The 24513-nt window shown below is 50.0% G+C and overlaps 1 protein-coding gene across 3 annotated transcripts in view; it reads right to left on the minus strand.

The window, feature by feature from the left end:
• Nucleotides 1–3695: 3695 nt before the first annotated feature.
• SLC43A2 (solute carrier family 43 member 2) overlaps nucleotides 3696–24513 on the minus strand; it is a 29785-nt gene continuing 8967 nt past the window's right edge. For all 3 annotated transcript variants that reach the window (XM_087752153.1, XM_087752152.1, XM_087752155.1), the window contains 12 exons: nucleotides 24197–24386; nucleotides 23151–23206; nucleotides 22342–22418; nucleotides 15892–15984; nucleotides 14935–15068; nucleotides 14294–14496; nucleotides 13545–13688; nucleotides 9840–9978; nucleotides 9284–9416; nucleotides 8249–8322; nucleotides 6827–6950; nucleotides 3696–5977 (listed from right to left, as the gene is read on the minus strand). In XM_087752153.1, coding sequence (XP_087608279.1) covers nucleotides 5816–5977; nucleotides 6827–6950; nucleotides 8249–8322; nucleotides 9284–9416; nucleotides 9840–9978; nucleotides 13545–13688; nucleotides 14294–14496; nucleotides 14935–15068; nucleotides 15892–15984; nucleotides 22342–22418; nucleotides 23151–23206; nucleotides 24197–24386 — 1529 coding nt within the window. In that variant the 3' untranslated portion in view covers nucleotides 3696–5815. The remainder of the gene's footprint in view (nucleotides 5978–6826; nucleotides 6951–8248; nucleotides 8323–9283; nucleotides 9417–9839; nucleotides 9979–13544; nucleotides 13689–14293; nucleotides 14497–14934; nucleotides 15069–15891; nucleotides 15985–22341; nucleotides 22419–23150; nucleotides 23207–24196; nucleotides 24387–24513) is intronic.

Genomic DNA, 24513 nt, shown 5'->3' on the forward strand with positions numbered 1-24513 from the left:
CTGCCACCACGTCACGGGTTACGGCGTTTGCAAGCCCGCTTCCATTCCTTCACTTGGAGCAGCAGCCACCCGAGCTGTCCTTTGCACGAAGAATAACCCCAGATATTTATTAAAGACAATTGCAAAAAACCCTTTTATGTGACTGGCTCTCAATAAAAAACACTATAAAAGCACTAGTTTTAATACTTCGTCGCTGGAATCGCAGAGCAAGGATTGTCGTTATTTGATGGGACAGCTAAAACGCCATACCGTCGGCGTCGCCCGGCTCGCGCGCGGCCTCTCTTCCGTCGCGTTCCCCTCCAAGGCCACAGTTGTTCATCTTTCACGGCTTGCTACCAGTCCACCCTGTCTAACTGAGCTTGGTCTCTTTCTCAACCTGCTGTCAGCATAAATAAAATCAATTTACGATATTTTTTTTTTTTTTCTCAGCTACAGATGAATTAAAATCTGGCTGTCAGCTCCTAACCTAGAGAAGAAAAAGTCAAGGAAACATTCAACGTGCAGCAGCATTCATGCTTACGCAGTCTCGTTGGGAACCAAGCAATACCTTTATTATGTTCAGCCTCAGAAGGAAAACTAATGATTAACTTAACGCCACGTTTATTTTTAGGTAGTACCGCAAGAGCGCACATCACCTTACAAACACAGAAAAGATGACACAGGCCTGCCCCAAGGAGCTTACAATTCAACTTTGACAAACACTACCCACAAATTTTGCGACCAGGAGGAGGTGGGGGAGGCTGACGCCGTCAGGTTAAAAAGAGGGGGCGTTCTGGAAAAGCGGATTGTCCCAGGACTAAAAAGCGAGTGACGGAGGGCCAGGCACGAGGAAGGGACAAGCAGCAGTAGGGAGGATGACAACGCGGAGCACAGGACGCTTGATAAAAACAGATTGCGCAGAGACGGGCTGAGCAGCACAGGCAGAAAAACAAGGACCTGTAGGGTTTATAATTAACATGTAAGAATGCATCTACGGAACACATCATCATTTCAGCTATTCCAGAGAAGATAACATCGCGAAATATAAACCAGAAATGGCTTTTTTATTTTAAATAAAAAGATGAACTTTTTTTAAATTAAAAAACAACCCAATAGTTCCTTCCCATCAGAAATGCTACAGTAATGCTAGTTTCCATTATGAATACTTCACACTTCTAAACTGGAAAGTAGGCAATGCCAAAAGCTCTGCAGATGCAGAAAAGACTCAAAGGGGGGGAAGTAACAAAACTTGTAGTTTTAAAGATTTTATTCTTTCTACCCTACAGTGTCTGCTTTATATTTTGTGGCATATTTTCCAAATTCATCAGCCTGTGAAGAGGGAGATCTCCTACTTTAACACATTTTAGTGATTTACTGACTTAGCTAAAATCTCGTTATCCTACAATTTTCCTTTGTGGACAGAACAGGACGAGGCCGGGCTTTGGTGCGCGAGTTAAACATTTCAATGGCTGCAGCAGCATTGCTGTTAAGTTGGAGTCTCAGAAAGATTTACTTTTTTTTTTTTTTTTTTTTTTCTTCCAGACATCCCCATCCAGTTTCATCTGAAGGATCCAGATACTCTGACAGTAACTGAATAAAGTAATAAGTGTCCTGTTAAGCAAAACAGCACAGATTTGTTCCGCTACTCTTGAGAGCATCATTGCATTAGCGCTATAAAGACTGCATCGATGGGGCTTAGGTACGGACAGAGTAGTGAAAGGAAAAAGCTGTCATCCCGCCCTTCCCTGCTCTGTTAATTTTTAAATATTCTTTTTAAAATACAGATGCATATTAAATGCACACGAGAGTCTGTAGAGGCCAGGAGCAGGCTTCCAGAAGGTGCAGTCACCTTTACACAGCAACACCCTTGACTCTGAGGGCTCCTACACCAGCAAGGACGCGCAGGCCGGGTTTCTGCTTCCTTACCTGCAGTTGGGGGTGCTTCTGTGGAGGGGGCGAGGTCTTTCCCACGACCAACCTCCTCGTACTTCTCGCAGGGTAAAGGGGTACGAGGGGCATAAAGAAACCTCCTACAAATTCTAGCATTTAGGGATTATGAAAGTAGTTAAGCACTTGAGCTATAGGTGAGCTATACAGGTAAAAGGATTCTTGATTTACATTGCTGTGGCTCTCTAGTCTTTGGTAGCCCATTTATTTTTTCCACAAGGTGGCTCATGCACACAGAAGAGCGCATCAGGAAGCTTCTTGGTCCTGCATCACTTGGCTAGAAAGCAGCAATGCTGTTTTCCACTCCAAACGTAAGCCACAATTGCATTTCCACGAGCACCAAAGAACGAGGCAAACTGCCCACGAAAGCCACCTGCAACAGGACCGTCCCAGCAGCGCTCGTTTCTGCGCCATGCAAGACGACGTTCAGGAGCGGCTGCAGCCAGAACGCTGTGCTCGGAGGGGCCGGCCCCGCGGGAGGCACAGCGCTTCGGCAGTTACGCCACAGTCAGGAGCACGCTTGCACATCTCGCATGCGGATACAGCTTTTTTGATAGATGAATTTGAGACTGCTTTAAAAATTAGCTTGGTTTGCAACTGTCAGAGTAAATTAAACCCCACAGGATCAGACCAGTGTTTCACCTAGCCCAGCACATATTTTCTCCATCTTTGACCAATTCTTAAGAGAGCAAGCATGTAGAAAAGTAGTCTTTCCTTGGCATAACTTTCTTATTTACAGCAACTTAAAATCTCCCTGAGTTAGTGGATGCATCAGAGCATGGTTTAACCAGCCCCTTTTTAAACAAGTTATACTTCTGTTCCCCACTACGTTCTGCAGCAGTGAATTCCCCAGTTTGACTTTGCACTGTGCGAGAAAGCGCTCCCGTGTGTCTGCTCCACCCTGAACAACCGCAACGCCGTTCTGTACCACCAGTCCTTGCGATCGCAAGCCAAAGGCGCGCTTTGCTCTCAGTCTGCAAACAGCCCCAAACCGTGACTCAAAGGCGGGAGCTCCACGCCACACAGCTGGCCAGCAGCTTCTCACACCACGGCATGGCAGCAGAGACACCAACCACCTACGTCCCCCATTTTATCAGATGAAACTGGGTTAGGGGATGTTCCTGGTAAAGGGCAGGGACTGGAACTGCAGCAGGGAGGCGGACGGCAGGAATAAAAGGGTGGGTTTTGTTTCATTTAGCTGCACATGCTTCAAAGGCAGCATCATCTCCCTTGCGACTTCATGAAAATATGCCGCTCTGTATTCCACCATTTTGCAAAAACATTTCTATCAGGAATCCAAGCGACACACGAGTGGAAGCTATCGCGCTCGGTGTTCTGAAACCGAGGAGGAAGCAATGCCGAGTTAGCGGACTGATGCCCTCCAACAGCCCTCTCTGTTAGACACTGAGTCTGAGGGCTGTGGCTCAGACACTCACCTGTCTGAGCTCTTACTGGAGAAAGAGACTTAATCTGTCATTGTCATGTCACAAATATCTCAGAGCAAGAGTAGGAATCTTCTCAAACTAGAAGTATGGTAATATGAAATGCAGAAATCTGCAGAAAGCCCTCTGGAAATCTAGGCAAGCTGCACTACTGCTGGTGGGTCTCCAAACACGTACTTAGGACAATGCCAGGTGAAGAGGAAAATGAATCAAAACTCTGCCCCCTTAATTATTGCTCAACACAAAAGAGAGAGAAGCCGGGAAGGTCGCGGAATCATTGCAAAAGCTAGAGGCCAACAAAAGACAAGAAGTCCTAGAAGAGCGAAGTGCTGACAGCAGGCAGTAAGGCTGTCTTGGAACAAACACGTTTAATAAAGGCAACACATTAAAAAAATTCCACAAATGTGTAAAACACTCAAGTGGCAAGTCATTTCCAAACGAGGGGCGGAAGGCTAAGAGGTACCATGAAGTGGAGGAGCATCTGAACTGCCGGCGGAGGCTGGCGGGAGGCGGCAACTGGAGATGGCGCTGCTGGCCCACAGAGCGGCCCGCTCCCGCACTGGCCGGGCCACTGGGACCGGCCAGGCCCTGGGCACGGTCACTGGCTGCTGCTGAGGCAGGGCAGGGGGCTGGCTGGGCAGGGTGCCTGCAGCTTCAAACCATCAGGAGAGGAGTTAACACCCGGTTTCCAGGTCACTTCTCAAAGGAAGGTCCGAGCACGCGGCTGTTTAATCCCCAGCTTAGAGCAAACGGGGCAGGGATGGCGTCTTGTACTTTTCCGACCAGACACACAGAAGTCGAATGAATGACTTACCCCCTGCCAGGCTTTGCAGTAATGCAGTTGGCAGGTCAGAAAGCACCACCACCACATCTCCATAACCATTTTATTTCTGCCCCCAGCCTTCCCGCAGCCACCAGCTCAGCCCAGCGCGGCACCCGTGCTGCTGCGTGCCCGCTGGCGATGCTCGTCCTCAGCGCTGCACGGTCCTGCTCCCAGCAGGTCAAAACGGTGCAGTGGGTAACGCCCGTCACAAGGCTACAGAGGCTGAGCTACCGACCTCAACAAGAAGGTTAAGGGCAGAAAAGTCGACTTTAGACAAGACTTTGGAAAACCTCTATAAAAATAAGCAGGTTAAGAATTCCCTTTGTATTCCCCTCCACGGTGAACAGGCCTGGGGCACCTTTACCCACACGTATTGCTCTGTAGGTCGGCTTCACCATACAATCAATCACCGCGTACTCTGTCCAGACAGAGCATCAACATCACAGAAGGCTCTTAATACAGCCAAACCAGCAGCTTTTTGGTCAGTCACAGTAACCTGGTGTTCAGCTATTACCAGAACAATGTAAATGAGCTATGGCTAGAGGAAGAATTACATCACCACGTCACCCTGCCATACGTCCACAGGATCCAGTTACCAGACACAAGGGAGTGTTCTGCACTCTTGGTTCTTTTCAACAGCAAGTCAGCTCACGACATGCGAACACCAAGGTATTTGGAGCCCCAGAACTCAGCTTCAAGAAGCTTCTCCACTTTACTAAATACACGCTGCTGCTCCCCTCCCAGGGTCACGTCGGAGGGAAGAAGAGGCAAAAGGCAACAAGTCTCAAAGCACTTCATCGGTAAACAAGATCCAATTCCTATCTCGGAGGTTCCAGGACTGCAGACAGTTTAAAACACGTACAGGTGGTTTGTGGGCCAGGAAGAAGAGGAATTCCAAGCCTCTGAAGGCTTGGCCTAGGACCAAGCAGTCCACTAGGCTCTTCATTTCCGTGTGGAAGGCAGATCCATTGCTCACGGTCTGCGTCATTCGCAGTAATAAAAGGTTTGGGAGCTGTCAGTGCTAGCAGCCAACATTTAGCAATACACTGAAGCTGTGCTTATACACATAGGAATAAAATCCCCTTCCCTGCCTCAGAAACAGTCTGGGGTATGTCTGGATAGACAGTAAAACCAGTGGCTCCAGCAACATATCAAGCAGAAAGACCATTATTGAGGCTCAGGGAGGGAGGAGAGTGCAGCTTGCATCTGGGACAATGTCAGCCAAGGCTGGGGGAAGAGGGGGAGAAAACGGACTTCAGTGTGTTACGTTTGCAAACTCAAATTATAGTCTTTCTCCCCTCTTCCCCCATCCCTCTGTTCCTTCTCTCCCCAATTTCCTATGCAGAGACTTTGCTGCTGGGGAGTGTGATCGGAGGATAATTTAAGACACAATATCTGCGTGGCCTTTATAAAAAGGAAAAGCGTCCCGTGTTCTGGAGTAAGGAGTGGGAAGTCTCCTCCTGCCACATATCTGAGGAAAGCTCAGTCACGATGTCTGTCCCTCACTCCAGTGATGAGTAAAGACTGGCAGAGCCAGGAGAGAAAAAGCCTGGCTTACACCACAGGTAGAACCCACGGAGGTGGTAGGAGCCTGTACAGGGGAGGTTGTATTTGAAGCACCAGTTTAAACAAAGGCTTCCTCATTGGGAGTGCCATTGATTTTCAAGAAAAGTTTGGCATCATCCATCTTCTGTTTTTTTTCTCTCTCTAGCCTGCGTCTGTAGCAGACCAGGTAGATTGGAAGGCAGAAACCCAGGAAGCTCACGCCAAGCAAGCCAACGTTCACCTGCAGGAAGAAAGGCAAACCAAAGTTAGGCAGGCGAGGAAGACGCCAACCCCGTCACGCATACCGAGGTGTCAGAACCCGGCCCACGTCACCCAGCTGCAGGCAAACCAGGAGACGCCCTGCTCAGTGCACTGGCAACAGCCTCCACCGTATTGACATGAACACTCCCGTGCCCAGAGCGCCGCGCGCTACATCCTGCAAGAATTTGTTGCTCTGGATCACGGCTGCAGAGTCTTGTTCCACAGAACAGGCAGGGCTTTTTAAGCTGCAGGTTTTACACCAAGTTTGCTGAGTGAAGAGCAACAGGCTGCTGGGGTGGGCACATGTAGCCTGGAGACCAGGGACTCTCCCCAGGACCACCCGTGTCATGATTTTAATGAGCTGCCCAGACAGACTCTCATCAAGACACCACATTAGCCCTACCCTCAACAGCCGCTTGGCTTTTCAGACATTAGCAAACCCAAATGGACTGGTAATTGGAGCCAACAGCTCTGAAGGGAACAGAGTATTTCTGCTGCATTTTGAGGTCCACGCAGATTCACTCACTTTTACCTGACCGATTTTGAGTCGCCACACAAGCTGTTAGCAGGAAGCACTCATGCAGCCCTCTCCCTTCCTCCCCGTCCACACACCAGCGTAAGGGTTAATGGCTTTCCCTCCCAGGGAATCATTACTCAACAGGGAAGGGTCTCCTGGACAGCACCAAGGTAACAGCAGGCTGAGGGACAGGTAAAATTCCAGCTGTTTTTAACCTTGGTCCATGCACAGCAGTCCTTTTGTTTTCAAAGAAATGATCCAAAATCATCTTAACCACTATAAGCCTTCACATTAAATTTGAGAAGAACTTGCCCAGAGAGGATCTCCTTCCAAAGGTCCCGTCAATGCCATAAAAAGAGGCTGCTGCAGAAGGGCGAAAAGGGCACTGATCAACGACTGCAACCCTGTCAAGCTGCCAAACTGAGTAGAGGGGTATCTGTCAACAGAAAGCAACAGCATTATTAGGTGTCACCGTGACTGTTTACATCACCCACATCAGATTACATTCCCAGTCGACTAACACAACAGAGCACAGTCCCAAGACAGGCACAACGTGAAGAACCTCTCTCTCCTGGACATACGTATAACTGCCTCTATTTTGTAGAGTATTTAGCTATACCCGAAGGCGCGCAGTGCTCTCTAGAGCAGACTGCAGCTGGCGACCAGGCTGGAGCCTTCCTCTCCAGATTATTCTCATCCTGAGCTCTCAAACATAAGCAGCATCAGATCCAGCACTTGTTTTGTTTTGCAGCTGTAACGTAGGCAGGTGGAAGTGCTTATACAACTGCTGTTCCTATTGCAAAGGGAGAAGAGTGTAGATATTTGCAAGTTAAGAGCAGGGCCTCTTTATCCAGATGACAGCATTTGCGGCCGAGCAATCTTTTTCATCTGGTCATAACAATTTGCTCCCTTTAGAAGTCAGTGAAACCTGCACAGCAGGTTAGCATGTGTTTTCCTTTTTAGAGGACAAGTCTGATCCTATGTCAAACTCAACAATACTGTTGATTGGAAAGTGCTGAATATCAGATACTACTAACGGAAAAATTAGTAGAAATGCTGCTTGAGCACGAGGGCTGGACTAGATGGTCTCGGGAGATCCCTTCCCACCTCAACAATTCTGCGATTCTCTGACAGATCAACAGCTTCTTTCTGTTCCTCTGTCCAACAGCTCAGGACAGAGGGGCAGATCTGTTTTCAAATCCAAAAAACATTGCTTAATAAGGAAGAGAGTATTCAGCTTCAGCTATTGATAAGTTTGATAAGTTGGAAACAGGATGGATGATCTGTCCTGGGAAAGGGAGTAGGCATCACTAATGAGCAATGCTTTACCAATGTAATTTCAGAGCAGACCAGTAGCAGTGTATTCAATTACGTTAATGTTTTACCTGGACACATGCACATAGCTACTCATTAAAAGATAAAAAAAGCCTTGAGTTTTTACTATATAACCTTAGTGTCGATAGCCTGGTCTCACCTGAGGCCCGTATAGAGCTGTGCCTGTCTCTCCGCAGTAGCTATGCCAAAGGGCTTAGCTGTTTCTAAACAAGGAAAGCATCAGCTAGGACTTCAGTCCAGCTACTGTCACGTCCAGTGGTGACTGAGGAAACGAGTTGCATCATTTTTCTCCTCTGACCGCGAAGACTTCACCTCCTGATCTCCCTCTCACCTGGACAGCTTATCACCCCAAACCAGTTTATCTGGCCAGCCGCATGTTACAGGTAAGCAGAGACTTACACAGCTGCATAGAGGCCTCCCACAGCCGAGTGGATGAATCCTCTCACGATTGTGTGCAAAATGAAGGAAAGAATCTGGGAAGAGAAGCAGAAAAATGTCACATCCCAGATACCCCCCAAGTGTGCCAGACCCCAACGTGCAACCATTCCTGCAAGCCGTTCTCCTTTCTGGTACAAAGGTGGGCTTGAGGAACCCAGAACCAAAACATGAAAGATCAGCACAAGGGCAGACGTTTGTACGCATCTCTAAAAGCGCTGCTTCCCTTACTTTGCAAAGGCCAACACGTGGTGCCCCCTGAGGTTAACCACACACAAGACCGATCTCATTTCTAGATGGCACTGCTGCCGGGACGTGTCCCCAGCAGCCTGTGGCCAGGGTCACAACGCTTCTTCATTGTGCTTGTGGGCAATGTAGTTAATTTTCCACAAGTTATTGCGGGTAATATGCAAGTATGAGCAAGCTATATCTGCTTGCCTGCATCATCAAGGCATGTTTAAGTATAGCATAAAATCACTAAACTCCTCTGCCAAAGACAGGTGGTGCCACAAAGTAAATATTTTACCAGGTTTACAATCCCACAGGTACCATTGGCCATAGCATTTGATGCAGAAGTAACCGGCTGTACGTCAGTGTCATGCTTCTTACAGCAACTTTTCCGACCACCAGCAGCTTAACTCGCGCGCAGGTTACATGCACAGGCACTGCTGAGGGGATCTCAGCAGGAAAGCGTTTGTTGCTGTAGAGCTCAGCTGCAGAAACTTCTTTCCAATAAATTGTGGATCAACTCTGACATTTTAACTATATCTGCTTCTTTAGGTTCTCTCAAGAGATGTAAACTGCACGGTATCAGTTGTTGCAGCTCTAAGACTGGGGTTCCCAAAGCAGCCCAGAAGTCTCCCAGCAGTGCCGGGACGCCCTCCTGCCACCAGCTGCTCCTGCTGGCCTGCAGGACCTCCCGGCAGGGTTGTGCCTGTCACTGTGTCAGGACCCCCACTGCCAGCCCCTCCAGCCCACCCATCCATCTGACCTATTCACCTGCAACGGTAGATTGGGAATAAGGCAGGTGATTCCAAATCCAACCAGCAGGACATTTGTGAAGGCAAAGGCGTTGGTGGCATTGGTGATTTTCTGGATCTGACGATCACGTTTTTTCTTTTTCTTGTCACTTCTGGAAGGACAGCAAAACCTATGTTACAAAACACACTTGCAGCAGCTACTGGAACTCGCATATCACCTCAACTTTATCTAAACCAGTTTGTCTAGAGGTCTGTCTAGGGAGGTGGTGGGATCTCCATCAGTGGAAGCTGAGGAACACCTGGGCAATTATTTCAGTGCTGTTACTCTTACTGTTGGGCTAGAAGGGAAGCCTGAGCCTCCCCTGCTACCGTTTACATTTGCTCTTCTTGACTCATCTTAGTGGACATGGAAGATAGTTTGGTCCTTTCCTCTGCAATTATCAAGTCTTCCTTCAGGCTTTCTTTCTATACTGAAGAACCAATATTCTTTTCAGTCTTTCACCACAAAACACATCATGCAGAGCAGAGGGGGCCTGCTACGCGGCTGCGTGTCCCGTGTGGCACGCGCTACGCACTGCTCAGCGTTGCTCTCCTCGTTCTCTTCTGAGCCATCATCGCATTCTGTCAGTCGCCAGTCCATGATGTACCCGATCACAGGTGCTGTCAGCAGGCACAGCAGTTGCAGTACCCCAAAAATGGAAGTGTAGAGAGCGACTGCAGGGAAAAAAAACAACAAACCAAGATTTAAAAAGTTGTCAGTCCAAGTGGTACCATAGCAGCAACAGAAAAAATGACAGAAAGGAAAGCGTTCCTCCCCACTGATCACTCTCATTCAGAGCCCAGACCCCCCGTTCCCCCAGGCTAACGGGCAGGGCCGAAGGAGCTGGGACACCAAAGCCCCACTTCACCACTCAGCCTCCCAGAGGCATGACGTTAGAGTGGGCACACTGGGCGCCTTGCTTCAGCCATCCTGATCCTGCACTACTGTTCTGAGCAGTGTCAGCCCAACAGCAGGCCGGGCTCCAGGAACGGGACCCAGCAACTGCTCACTGCCAGCAAGGCTGCTTCTGGCTAGGACCAACAGGGAAAGTTCTTACAAGCAATACACCCTGCCTTAGTCATCTCCTCTCCTGCCTTGCTGGGAGCTCCACCTGCATCTTTTCCAGCTGGGAAGCTCCAGCAAGGACAAGCCAGGCTGGTAAGGTGAGGACTAACCCATTTTGCGCAGAACAGACAAGTCTGGAGGCAGGGGGAGGGGAGATTGGCAGCAAAAACACACAGCATCTGAGAGCAATCACTAAAAACTCAAAGTGATGAGACTTCCCCATGTGTTAAAGTTGGGAGAAGCGTCTACATGGCTTGCTAAGGGAAGCTGATGCCAGCAGACTGAGAGGAAACTGTCCCCTCCTGTCACCGAACAGCTCCCCCACCCCATGCCGCTTTTCTCGCTTCCTCTCCGCGGCCCACGTGATGGATCTGTAGGCATCACCCAAGGGCTGGTGAGTCACGGTGTACCGCGGCCCCGAAATAAGGATGTAACTCTGAAATTGCCCCTCTCAGCACAGAGTGCTTACAAGTTACAGCACTGTAAGCAAAACAACCAAAAAGAATCTTAGCTTGTCCCTCCCAACACGTTTCTAGATCTAACCAAAGCCGTACAGCCAGGACTTACACCAAAATCAACCTGGTAATGGAGAGAAGTTTCCAACAAGCCTTTCTCGCCTATCGGTTGTAGCAAACCCCAGCAGGGCCGCCTGCTCTGCCCAGGCATGGCACCTGATGATACTTTCCTGGCTCCAGTTGCTGGCAAGGGAACCAAGAGGAACTTCCAGCTCCAGCCCCACATTCCTGCCCCCATTACCTTGCAAAGGCAAGCCCTGAAGCAGCCCCACATCACATCTCATTATAGCAACTGCTGCAGCCAAGAGAGACAGGTGCCATCACCCTCTGCAGCCACTCCCGGAGCTGATTTGCTGTTGTCTGGTTATTTTTTAATAGAGGGTAAGAAGCAAGCCACGCTGTCATGTTTTGCCTCTTCATGCTATTCTGAACAGTTAATCTTGGGCTCTAAACAGCAAGAGCAGAAGCCAACTTGAAGCAAGGAATAAGATCTATGGGGTCAGCAGGAGAAGAGGAGAGACAGTAGCTGCTACAAAACAGGGCCTCCTTAATTTATCTATCATCTTAAAAAAAACATTCTTTCCTGAGAAGGGGGAAAAAAAAAAATTAAAAAACTGAACACCACCTAGCAGATACCAGCAGAAAGAGAAGCCTGGATAGAGCAAACGGACAAAGGGTGCACACACGGGCACAGCCCTTTACACCCACTGTTCTACACGTCCTTCCCTCAAACCTCTCCTGAGCAAGCACCTCATACAGCTGAGTTCTCCAGCCCGCCCTGATTCTACCCAAGGTCTCCGAGCATTACCACATTTGAAAGCAAGGTGACAATTTACAAAAGATGCAGCCAAATTTCAAGTTCTAAGACAGGTCTCCTCTCTCCTGCCTTCCTACAACACAATGACAGAGTCCTTTGCAGAGCTACCCAACCCCTTAGCTTCTCCCCCATCTTTTGGGGATTTTCAGAAGATAAGAAGCCACAGGCTGACTGCTTTTGCCACCCCTAGGTTTCATGACAGGTCTAAGTCACCATAATCTGCACAGAAAGCAGGACTTTCAAAGACACAGTGCCTCACTGTGCACTTAAAGACTTTAGTGCCTCATAAACTTAAAGACTTTACTCCCTATCTGAATGATTTCCCCACATCCTTCTTTCCTGTTCTGCTCTCAGGAATATTTAAGTTTCCTTTGACCATAACACTTGCAGGATTGACTCAACTCTTCTTCCCTTGCTGACTGCTCCTGAGAACAGCTGCAGGTAGAGGGAGCTCTCTAAACAAATCACGTTAAGTAAATAACTGCAAGGAGAATGAGGAATCCAAGGGAGCAGCATCCCAACCTCTCCCGATCTGCACAGATTACATTTCTGGAGAGCTGCACACATCTTGGAATTGCTCTTGCAGCCTGACACTGCTGCGACCAGACAATACCAGGGTTTTGCTGATGCCATGGAAACACCAAGACAGCGAGCGGTCCGCGCTGCGAGCCCCGGCGGCGTTCAGGGCAGGAGGGGGAAACGGGAAGAAATCTCAAAGGTGGCACAGAGAAAACGCCAGGCACCCACGGGGCACAATCCCCTTCTAACACGGAGCTTGATCTAAACAGAACTGGCAGCATATATAGTTAATATTAATTCTAAAATACCAAGGAGGGGAGGAGAGGAAAATATGAAAGAGAAATAACTAGAGCAAGCCAGGGTAAAAAGAAAGAAAAAGAATCAATGTGAAAGAGTTACAAGGTAAGCAGAAAACTAAGAAATGTTGGGAAAAGTAGGCAGTGTGAAGTTTGTCCTGTTTACTCTTTAATGTCCAAATTGGCCCTTGAGCCAGGAGATAAAGAGCTGAATGCTGTAGGCTGTCAAAGGCTCCAGAAACAAAGCGATTCAGGGAATGCCAGGGCACTTGGAGTTTCCTGAGTTTCCTTCCCTCCCCCAGAGCTCGCTCCTGTTTTCAGAGGAGTGCCTCTTGATTTATCAGCTTCATGCAATCCATATTTAACAAGTTCAAACTGGATCTTACTACAAAGGACAAAAAAAATAAAAGCTAAGTCTTGTTTTGCAATCCTGGGTATTTTCAACAACAGTAAACTAATGTACTCTTTCCTGTTTGCTCCATGGACTGAATCAGAGCTATAAATACAGAGGAGTCCAGCGCAGCGAGCACCCCGAGCCGCCCCGGCACACACCAGGCTGCACAAAACAGCTATGACTTCATTTCTCCCACCCCCGGCTGCCGGGCTGAGACACCTAGTCCAACCATTAGTCATGGCAGTCAGCTGCTCTGTGCTTTGTGCTTGCTTAGGATAAGCAAAGCAAATACCTGATGAAATAGGTTTTCCAATAAAAAAAAAAATTATTGCGGTCCATCCTGAGAGGCTACTTTCAACAACCCATCTGGGGAAATAACACAGAATAGTATTTAACAGACACTGGGCTAAAATTAGCTTGACATTCAAGCGTCTACCTTGCTGCCCCTCTGTCCTGGGCCAGGTCCAGCCCTCCACTAGACCCTACCAGCAGCTGTCAGCTGCACTGCGACACCACTAATGGCCATACACGGTGTATCTGCTGAGTAATCAGGCTCGCTGGCCTCTTGCGAGGACCGAGTCTGGGTCAGGTACCAGTTCCAAGGAAGCAGATAAAAGTCTTCAGGTTACCCTACCTTGATCTTCATCTCCGGACAGAAACTCAAGGATGGTATTCATGGCCCCCATGTAGAAGATGAGCCGTAGCTGAGTGACACACATGGTGATAAGGCTGAGCAACAAAATAGGACTGAAGACACTCTTCATGAAGGAGGGAGAAGCTGCAGAAGGAATAACAGAGCCTCTGAAGAAGGCACCATACCTTTGTAAACACTTACAATTTCAGAAGAGGCTTTGGCCTCTGGGGTAGGTCTTCTAGCTAGCTAGTCATTCAACACTGTGCCCGTGGCAGCTCAGGGAGCTCGGTTAGCAATGAACACAATGAACAGCTACAGATGCTGGGAGTTGGGCTGGCAGTAGCTGGGGCAAGGGGAACAGGAAGGAAAACTCACCTAATTCTGTGGGTTAGAGCAAAAGGAAGCTTCAAGCCCTTTGCTTTTGCCATACCCCTGAGTAAGGAAGGCTTGGTCATGATGGCAACAGCCTACCTAAGAGACGGCAGTGACCAGCCGCGCCGTCCTTCCACGGCCATACCAGTTACCCATGCCGTCCCCGCCACTGGCAACAACATGTGCTGTATTTAGGCAAGTATACAAGGACAGGCTTCCTTATATAACTGAACTTGTATTTAAATAATGGTGGCTGGCACGTGGCCCTGGCAACACATGGATCACGTATCGCTATCTCATAAACAGGTCTGGAGCAGAGCAGAGGCCGACGGCCTTGTGCCAGCACGAGCGTCCTCGGGGTGCTCGTGGAACCACACCTGTGTTGTCAGGCTGGCATTTCACTTCTAGGTCCACCGTAGACAGACAGAGCTTGTTGTTCTCTTGCAAGGCTGTCGGCTCCTTGGGGCCCTTCATGGAGCTCCCCACACTGAGACGGCGCCCCACAGTCGTTACTTGCTTGTAAAACTGCTTCCCAGTGATTTTGTGGTCAAATCCCAGCCAGCTGAACTTTATTTTCACCCTGTTGGGCAGTAAAGAGCATGAGAGCTGCAACACAGGGTGGGGAATCAGAGGCAGCAAAGTTGCAGGAGTCAGAAAGGCTATGTGTGGATTTAAGGCACTAGTTTCCATCTACAAACCACAAATGGTCTGGATCCAGAGCACAGAGATACTTCCCCTGGGCTAATTTGGCACAGGTCAATATAGAAACGCTTATGACTACTGACAGATCATTTTCCTTCATAATTCCTACACTTTGGAAAGTTCAGCTTTCCACAGATATTCACCAGTCAAGACATAACACTAATGGCAGACATAAATCCTCAACCTAAGAAGGAATGGCAGCAATAAACAACATGCAAGGGAGTTCCCTGTCCACTCCTCTAAATCAGCCGTGCCAGCACTTTCTAGAGGATTAAGAATGGGATTAGCCCTCAAGGCCAGTCTAGAGGACACTTACGTGTAGTCCATGTCTTCTGGTCCTGGGAAAGGCTCCAGAGGCCAATTGAAGAAACAGTTGAGGAAAACTAGTCCTGCACAGCTTGCCCAGACAAGCAGAATAAGGATGAAGGAGACCCCAAAGTCGTATATAACCTGGAAATCACAAGGGAATATGGTTTTGGCTATAAAAGCAGAAAGATACTTCAGAATTCTTTGAACGAGGTCTGAGGGGAAGCTGTGGGAAAGAACAACGTGCTACATTTAAAACGGGTTTAACTCAGGTGGTAACAAAGAACAGTTCTGGGACAACAGGCTTGGAAAGAGATGTATATGCACATCTTTACCAGCAGCTACAGCCACGACCACAGGACGGCCAGCTGGAACAGCCGGCAGCTGTACTGCAGATGACTGCCATCAAAGGCTTCCATCTGGGACCTTCTCCTTGGAAAGCCAGCAGCAACCTCCCTGTGCAGTTGAGACTGCCTTACCTTTGCTGTTCCCCCTTACGCTAACTCTGCAATGAAACACCTCTGGTTCGGAACCGCGAACGACCTACCGAGGCAGCCCAAGTGACCGTCTTCAGCGCTGTCTGCTAGCTCTGAACTGTCTTCAAAGCCAACCACCAGTGACAATCGCGCATATTAATTATACGTGTGTATTAAAAATACATATCTATACTCCTTAGAGCTTAAAAAAGCAGCCTTTCATAAAAGAGATCTTCAGTTTTTCACTTTTACTTAGCACCTTTACAATTTTCCCATCTATTAGCAAACAGACCATTCTCTTTGCAGTGTCTGTTGCAGTCCTGTGGCAGTCACTTGGGAAGTCTTTAACAGACGGGAACTGAATCTTGCAAACGCACGTCTCTGAACAAGTGCTTTAACAAACAGTCCCTCTTTCTTGCCACATTATTGCTAAATGGTGCAAAACTCCCGCGTAACACCACCAGTCATGAGTCACGATCCCACGGCCTCACCTTGATTCCTGGAAAAGTCACAGCAGAGGAAGCATAGGAGCCAATCATCAGAGCAATGAACGTGGAACGAAGGTCACCAAACATGTTGGGCAGCTAGGGAAAGAAAAATTGGTTGAAACAAGCTGCTGCCAAGAGAAGGCAAGAAGAGGGAAGGAGGCTTTCTTAAGAAGACAAAGCTAATGGCAGACATAAATCCGGTATTTCGGATTAAGGCTTCTGGATACCAGAATCTGAAGCAGCCCGTTTTACTCAAGAACAACTTAGCTCTTCAGGATATTGCTCTGCAGGTTGCATTGGTGTCTCCAGCGTCAGGGAACGTCTACGATCCAAGATTTATCTGCTTAATGACACTGCTTCTTTCCAGACTGACAGCATACTTTGCATTGGTTACCTTTAGCACAGGACTGTTTGCTCCAGCCCTTGTGCTTTCTCACAAAAAAAAGAGTTCCTCATCCCAAGCCTGTAGCCACCACCTCTTTCCCTCTCTGAAAAATACGTGCCCAAGTTCTCTACATATCACCCTCGTTTCCGTCAAGAGTTGTTAGACGCAGGCTGTGACGGCTACACAGTCTTCAACACACCCTGCAGCTTGAACTGCCAGGTTTGTTTATGCACCTTGGGTCAGCACCCAAATCTTTGCAGTAGACCAGAAAGTTCCTGTTATAACAAGAAGGAACAGAGACAAACACGAACTGTGTTGCTCTTTGCATTTCCACTTCTAGCTAAGTCCCTGGCTCCTGCTGGGAAGGCAGACTCTCCCTGCAAGGGGAGCTAAAGCTGGTCATTTCTCCATCAGCTGGATGGCTCAGATGCCCAAGCGCACTAGCTTGGAGCTAGGCGCAGGAGGCAATCACGAACACCAGATATCCAAGGCTTTAACTGCCAGCGCAGCTACGAAGCTGCCGAGCTCTGCAGCAAGCAGCAGGCAACAGCACCTCATGTTGCTGTTCCTGCCACCCACCCCACTCCGCTGCCCGGGCTCCTATCGGGTGCGATGGCATTGCTGAGAGCAGACCAGGCTGGTTCTGCAAGGATCCACGGGGAAAGCAAAGCCCTCAGCAGGGGCAGATACAAGCAGCTCACAGCAGCCGCTTCTGCCACCTCAACAGCCAAAGCCCCCCCAGGCCGGCTCCCAGCCCCTGCTGCCACTCAGGGCCGCAAAGCAGAGCAGAGCGGGCAGAAAGAGCTGCAAGACCTTCCCGCTTCTCCTGGGAAAGGAGGAACTCCCCGTTTTCCTAAACAACCAGAAGCGAACAAGTTTCCACCACTGACTAATGATGGCCTGCAAACTGGAAATCACGGGGAGAAGCTTTGAAGTTGTAGGCTACAGAGAGCTCAGCCGATACCTCCTGAAGCTGGTCACTGGGCAGAGGTCTGGCTGCAGCAGACAGATTTCCCTCCTACCTCTGTTTTTGGGTCACTTACTCCCCAAATTCACTTGAGCATCCCTGCCACGCCAGCCCCAGAGGGCCTCAGAGCGGGACGCTGTGGGTGCCTTCTAGGACTGGAAGCATAACCAGCATTTTATCCGTTTAAAGATGCTGCTGAACAAAATGATTCAGAGAACATTAGACCGAGTCTGAGCAAGCAAATGCTGTCATCACATTCCCCTTCCACTGCTGAAAAACAAATCCATCTTTCTCAGGAGTAGCATATAAGGCAAGCAAATCTGGCTTGTGTCACGGCAGGACCAGCGTGTTTACAACCCAAGTATTCCTGTGCAGGAACACTCTAGGATCCATCTGGCTGTTTATCATCCCCCTGTCTCACTGCAGAGCTTCCTATGCAGTGCAGCCTCCAGGTCCTCAGATAACCCCAGCCAGGGAAGAGCAGCAATGATGTGCCGAGCCTGCTGCTGCTGGTGAACCCCGAGCAGACGCAGCCGGCAGAGGCAGAAAACGCTGCACTCCTCTGCGGCGAGGATCCCCACACCCATCCCCAGATCCCTGCATGCGGGAGAGCTGCCAACAGGCTGCTTTCAGGAGCTGCAGTCAGGAAACGGCAGAGGATCCAAAGGTCTGTTACCAGGCACAAAAAAACCTCTCCTTGGAGGCAGTGGCCTAAATACACACCCCAGCAAACAGCATCTGCAGAATACAGTATCTGCAGGCTGCAGAAAGGCTCATCGCTGTCACCAGGCAGGGCGCTCATTTAATCTCAGATACCCCAAACCTAAAATAATCTCCAGAAATTACAACAAGCAGCTGCTCCTGCTGGGGAGCTCGGAGCAGGGCAAGAGCTCCGCAAACACAGCTGCTTCTTGGCTCACGCTGGTTTTCCCTAGAGCCCCAGAGATCACAAAAAGCCTTTTTCATACAGCAGACTAGCAACTCCCAGGTGGATCCTCCTGCTCCGAGGGCTACTGGAGATATCGAGCAGGCCTGAAAGCAAGCAGTCGTGTCCGGGAAAACCCAAGTCTGCTCCTGCCTCGATGGGGACAACAGTCCTAGAAAGGCTGGAGATTTCCTAAAATCCTATTTGGCACCAAGCAAGCAGCTAGATTAAAAAAAAAAAAAGGACATAGGAGATTTAAGGTCTCATCCAACCCAATCAAAGCAGAAACTGTAAACACTGAGCTCTTGGGAGGAAAAGAAATCTGAGACTACCTGGAGGGGCAGAGGGGAGGCGAAGGGAAGACGCAGTCCCTACCCAGGCAGAAAAACTCTCAGACTGCAAGTGCCAGCACTGGCAATGCCTGAGCAGGTCTCGTCTAAAGACCAGCTACTAAAATAACACACCATATTTACTAAGCCGTTTTTCATGCTGTCTTTGTAGCAGCAAGCATTGGAAAAAATGAACCATAGCGAGAGAAAAAACCCAAGCCACAGAGCAAGCGGGCTCTTTGGTTTTCTGCCACCGAAACGATCCGATCCTCGTTCTGACCTTGTCCCTGCAGGCCAGAAGGCGCCCCGCCACCAACTCCTGCCCGCGCTGGTGTGGCAGCCCCAATTCTGCAAGACCTGCAGTGACAAACTCTGACGCCTTCTGCTTAAAGGTCAATAATACTCAATGTATTATCAACTTTATGCCCCGTGCGGAAGATACTAACTGAATTTTGCCATAGCATAACTGTTTTTTTCCCCTGGAGTCCTTTATTACAGGTATGCAATCCTAAACTGATAAAATGATTTCCTCTTGCAGATTATTTTCTCATCTGCCCTATAGTGAGTTTAAGACCTTCGATCATTTTTTGTAATTGTTTCCGCTTTTTCCTGGAGACAATCCACATACAGAAGATACCCCAGTAGTACCACCAAACCCAATTTCCCTCCTCTTGCAAGGACTGCTCGAAAGAACAGTGGAAAAAGTCAAGGGATTGAGAACTGGAGAATGGTATTTTTGTTCAAGCTAACTTTGTTTTCCCCATCAGGGGTATATTTGGAAGTTACACAGACGCTAAAAATACATTCTCCAGGAAAGCCTCAAACTGCCCGCTTTGTCCAAAGCATATGGAAATTCCCATTCCCATTCTCCAACAAACAAAAGATCACAGAGCCCTAAGTTTTCCTAATATTTCCGAGCAGAGAAGATTCCCTACACAGAGATCCCCCGCTCCAATTAAAAGGCGCTGTTTGTAGCAGAAAATAAAAGCAAAGCAGCTGTAATTCTTTGAAAGGAAAACAGGACAGAAAACAATCTATAAAAGGCTCTTTGTGGTAATTTATCACACATGTTTATTTCTTTGCATGGAATAGCTCCGGAGCAGAACCAGCGCCAGATTCCTGTGTTGCTGTCAGAGCCACCAACACAGATCTGTTTCCATTTCCAGTCTACACTTATATTGGCTAAGACCAAGTCACGAGGCAGAAATCTCCCCTCTGCATTTTAACAACAGGCACAGTCTGACCTTGTTCCCAGAACTGGGAACAGCACCGCTCGCTCCCCTCCTCCCCAAGCCACCGCGCAAGGCACCCAGGAACGGCAGCGTGCTTTGGCTCCGCAGTTTGCCATGTGCCTTCGTGATACCCCGGGGACTCGTTACTGAAAAAGACTTTAAATCCAAGAGGCAAAGCTTTGCGGAGTGCTGTCCCAGGCTGTAATCCCGAGAGATCCCGTTTATCCCTTGCACAGGCACCAAGGATCCCCGTCTCCTGCCCCGTCACACCATGCCCACACACGCAGGTGTCCCAGGAGGTTTCGACACCCGATGAAGCCCCACAAGCCGCAGCGCCCGGCGAGCATCCCAGCCCCACCGGCTGCAGGGGCTCCCTTCGACAGCCACCCTGGTACGGAGCAGCGACTGCCGCCCGCCTGGGGTGACAGAGGACCAGCTCACGCGCCCGTGGGTCTGACCCGCTTCCCGGAGCGCTCCAGGTCACTCGCAGCTGGCAGGAGAAGGAAGTCACCTTGCTGTGATTTGCGCCCGCACGTGCACGCTCGGCAGCCGGTGCCTGCGCCAGCCAGAACAAGCCTGCTTGGCACCAGAAGTTGATTAGTGCTCACCGCCTTTGCGTAATGAACGTCCTTAAAAAGGTCTTTGAGTTTCCCCTTTCAACACTTACTTTAGCCTCTCCTGGGCACAATGGAGAGCACAGTGCGCGCAAGCCACGTCGCCCGGAGCCCGCAAGCCGTGGACCCGTCATCCCCATGTCCCTCCCTTGCCACGCTCCCGGTTTCTGTGGGCCACAGGTGAAAGGGACCCACAGGAGACCACCATGCCACCGCAGATGGCTCCTGACACACCAACTGCAGGCACCCCGGCTTGCCGGCAGAACCACGCAGGGACAAAGCAGTAAGCTGCCAATGAGCAAAATACACCTGCTTTTAACAGTCGCCACCACAGCTATGCTGTGCTGCAGGTGAAGAAGTGCTTCCCTCCCACTTTAGACTATTTCTAATCATAGTCACATGCCTCGGGTACCGAAATGCCTCTGTGCGGCTCTGCAGGGAGGCACAAGCAGCCACATCTGAACCTGGATTTGAGAAGTCAGGCCTGAAGCCACCTCAGCTCCTTACAAAAGCCGCTGCTGCCTGGGGGGGATGGGCTCCACCTGAGGTCTCCCTGTGCGAACGCACGGCATCGCTGCTTGCTTCAGACCTCCTCAAGGCCCGGATTTCTTCTTGGAAGATCTGACCCTTTTCCTGCCACCGTACCTCCTTAGTGCCGCGGAACGGCTCGCTAATGAGGGCGCTAATAAGTGGCTTTGCTTACTGCTTCTGGTGCTAAAAGCCACAGTACAGCACATCCAGTATAGTCCTGCCCTATCCTTGCCCTCCCTCCTATCATCACCAGTGGCTCTAAAACAATCTGTGACCCCTTAATAACCACCCAGAGAGAGAGGGACCAGTGCTGGCAGCAGGAGGATGGGAATCCTCGCCTCTCCCACAGCAGTACTGGTGCGCTCCTCTCTTCCTTGCTTTTATTTGAAGCGTGGCAGGACATTTGCCCCGTAGTTCTTTGGGACCACAGCCAAGGCTTCCAGCAAAGAACACGATATACGCAGGAGAGACTGACATCTGCACAGAGTTTTGAAAGCTTCGAATATATGAAAGCAACAGCAGAGTACACACAGTGATCCATAAACCCAGCCTCTGCCAAATTTAGGTCTCAGGCGTTCAGCCAGTGCCTGAGCCTTGTTAAATCAGAGGTAACCTTAACAGAAAGTTTTACTTCAAACAGCAAGTTCAAGGTAATGCAGTCCAAATCTGAAAGTTTTCAATGACAGCTCAAGAAACATCCGTGCTTCCCAGGCTGTTTTCTGGGGGACTTTCCACCCAGCCCTGCTTCAGCCACTCTGACAGGGATCAGGGTAACGAGAGAGAAAACATAGCAGCTACTTGGAGGACAACACTGCTTCTGTCTCCAGGCAAAAAGATCCCCAAAATGTAGAGATCCAGCTGACAGCTGTTGACCGCTGCTTGCAATACAATCCACAGACCACACAGATCTAAGCGGGCTGCGCAGGTGGAGCTGGGGGCATCCAACAACGCAGCATTTCTAAGGGAACCTGGATGGGGTTCTCGCCCTTCTGAGAGCAAAAGCTTTTGTGCTCAAGAACAACCATTTTCATGGGGTGAGATGCAAACTGCACTTGCAGAAAGCTGGTTAAACCCAGCTGCAAGGGCTTGGGCCCTGCTGACTCTTCCTGCAGTACGTCAATGCTAAATCCAGTGCAAACACACGTCCAGCCTCCGCCAGGTAGCTGAGCACTGCGTGTACAGGCGTAGGACAATTTGAGTCCTGGACAAAAACACTTCCCTTTTTTCCCCCACCTTCACCTGAGATGCAAGGGGCAAGTAAAAAAAAAAAAAAAAAAGGACTGTGGAAAAAAAAAGCCTTAGAATAACCACCTAATACTCAGCCTTTCAGGTAGAAGAGTGACTTTGTACCAAACAAGAACATGTGCTATTCAAGCCACAGGCAAAAGATCCACTTTGTTCTTTCCTGCTAGCCCAGCTCACAGCCATAGCAAGGAATAAAATAGAGTCAGGTAATAACTCTTCACTTACCGTAAGCGATGTGAAGGTCATGCACATCCCGCCAAAGCCATTCAGAGCCAGCGCAATGAATATCAGCACAGACAGAGCTGCAACAATAAAAAAACGCCCTTAGCTTTTACTGGGGCGGAGAGGGAAAGGAGGCAGAGCCCCGAGGGCTTCGGTCCTGACACAAAGACCTCGGTGGATCAACCGCCTCAGGACGTGCCACGCTGTTCCCGACCCAGCACCCATCTCCCCAGCCACACCGGGGAGGGCCAGGGCTCTCCTCCAGGACAGAGCTCAGGATGGGATCATCTCTCTCCAGGATGGAAGGGTTTCTTTTCTCTAGGGAACAGACTCGCTGATGCAGCTTGTCTGAATGGGTCTTAAAAGGAAGGTTTACTTGGAAGAACTGGATTCAAAGTGTCATCTCACTATCTGGTCTTGAGGAGCAAGCTCCATCTATGCCCAGTGAGAAAGCTGATTACACGCTGTGTGCTATTACCTATTTCCCAACCCTGAACAAGCCATTACCTTGTTTGGAATTGCTCCTTTGCAGGACCTGGCCCTGCCCAAACGCAAAGCTGAGAGACCTGGCTATCTCAGATGTTTGGCCCTTGCTACGCTGTCCACGTAGGGCTGTGAAACACCAGCCCTCCCCAGAGCCACGTGGCTCCCACAGGCCAGCAGACGCTTGGCTTGCGTCCCCAGCAAGACCCCCGGACAGCACTGGAGGTGTGAGTCAGAGCACGCAGTGCCACGCACGCTTCTCTGCTTCCCCAAAAAACCCGAGCCACAACCCAAAGCCCTCCCAGCTCAGCAGAGTAATGCCTACTTACAGTCTGGGTTACTGGCACCATAGGCGATCAACACGCAGGACACAGCAAAGCAGGCACTGGAAGGGAACCAAAGCCATGAGTTTTAGCCTTACACACAGTAAATTACACGTGCTTCTACCGCCTCAGCACCTCGTTAAGCGAGCGCAGTATAATTTCTGTAAGAGGGAGGGAAGCTGGCCATTTGGAAAGAAAAATCCAGGGAAATACCCAAACATTACAGACAAACCTTGCACAAGCGTGGAGGCAGCAGTACTGATGCAGCTCTTGCTGGACCCAGTTCCCTATGGGTTTTCCAGCACAGAGCTTTGCCAGCCCTCACCTCGAGGTGACCAAAGACAAGCAGCAGCCTTCGTCCCGAGATGCAGCTGTGGTCACAGCACTCGCAGCCTTTACCTGCTCCTCCCCAGTGGGGTCTGCGTCAGAGACTTGCCCTGGTTTTCCCACTCTGCCTACAGGCCACTTTGGTTTCTGGTACGGTTCAGTGCATTAAAATTCAGCAGTGCTGGAGTCCACTGTGCCCAACGAGCCACGATCCCTGCATGCCGCGACAGAAGCAGTAACGACCCTGCTATCTGAGGCAGAAAGCCGTGTACACCACATGGCAGAGAAGGGCCCTAGAAAAGGCAGGCAGGACGTGCTTGTCCCCGAGTTAACTCCCCAGCTTGCAAACGATGATGTAACATCTTGATTTTGTGCCTCCCAGGACACAGTTCCCAGCCGAAGGAAACAGCTACCCTCCGTGACTCACAGATGACTCCCGCTCTTCCTCCAGGCTCCATCTGGCCAGGGAGCAACACTGGAGAGCTGAAGTGTGGACGTGGAGTCCCAGGCCCTTCCCTTATGGAGCAATTCACTGTGCTGGCCAAAATCATCCCAGAGCTGCTCCGGTGCCCTGTGCATGGCCAGCAGCTCCCAGCCCCATCCCTCATACAGTTCCTGAGGCTGCAGGGACCCCGCAACAAGCCCAGCACCCAAACAGCACCCGTCTGCCCCAGAAAACACACGAGTTCACCCCTCAGCCCGCCCGGGGAGCCCAGGACACCAACCTGCCAAGCAGCCGCAGCTTGCGAGGGCCGTACTTGTCCATGACAATTCCCAGGGGCAGCGTGATCGCACTGAGCAGGAAGGACCCAATGGTGAAGGCCAAGTTCAGCATTTCATCCTGGGCATTGCAGGAAGGCCATTTGTGCTCCGAGGCCGTGCTGTTCTCGTGTTCAACACCGCTGGTGGCGTTTCCTACACGGGATGACAGAGGATCATCGCTGCAGCGCGTTAGGATGAGGCCTCCAGCGTTGCAGGAAGGAGGGAAGAGCAAAGCCCCGCACGCAGGGTGCCACGACACGCTGGGCGTGCACCCTCCACG

This window comes from Nipponia nippon, unplaced genomic scaffold, assembly GCF_047370975.1.
Source record: "Nipponia nippon isolate SJK-2023a ecotype South Korea unplaced genomic scaffold, ASM4737097v1 scaffold_15, whole genome shotgun sequence".
Classification (NCBI taxonomy): Eukaryota; Metazoa; Chordata; class Aves; order Pelecaniformes; family Threskiornithidae; genus Nipponia; species Nipponia nippon.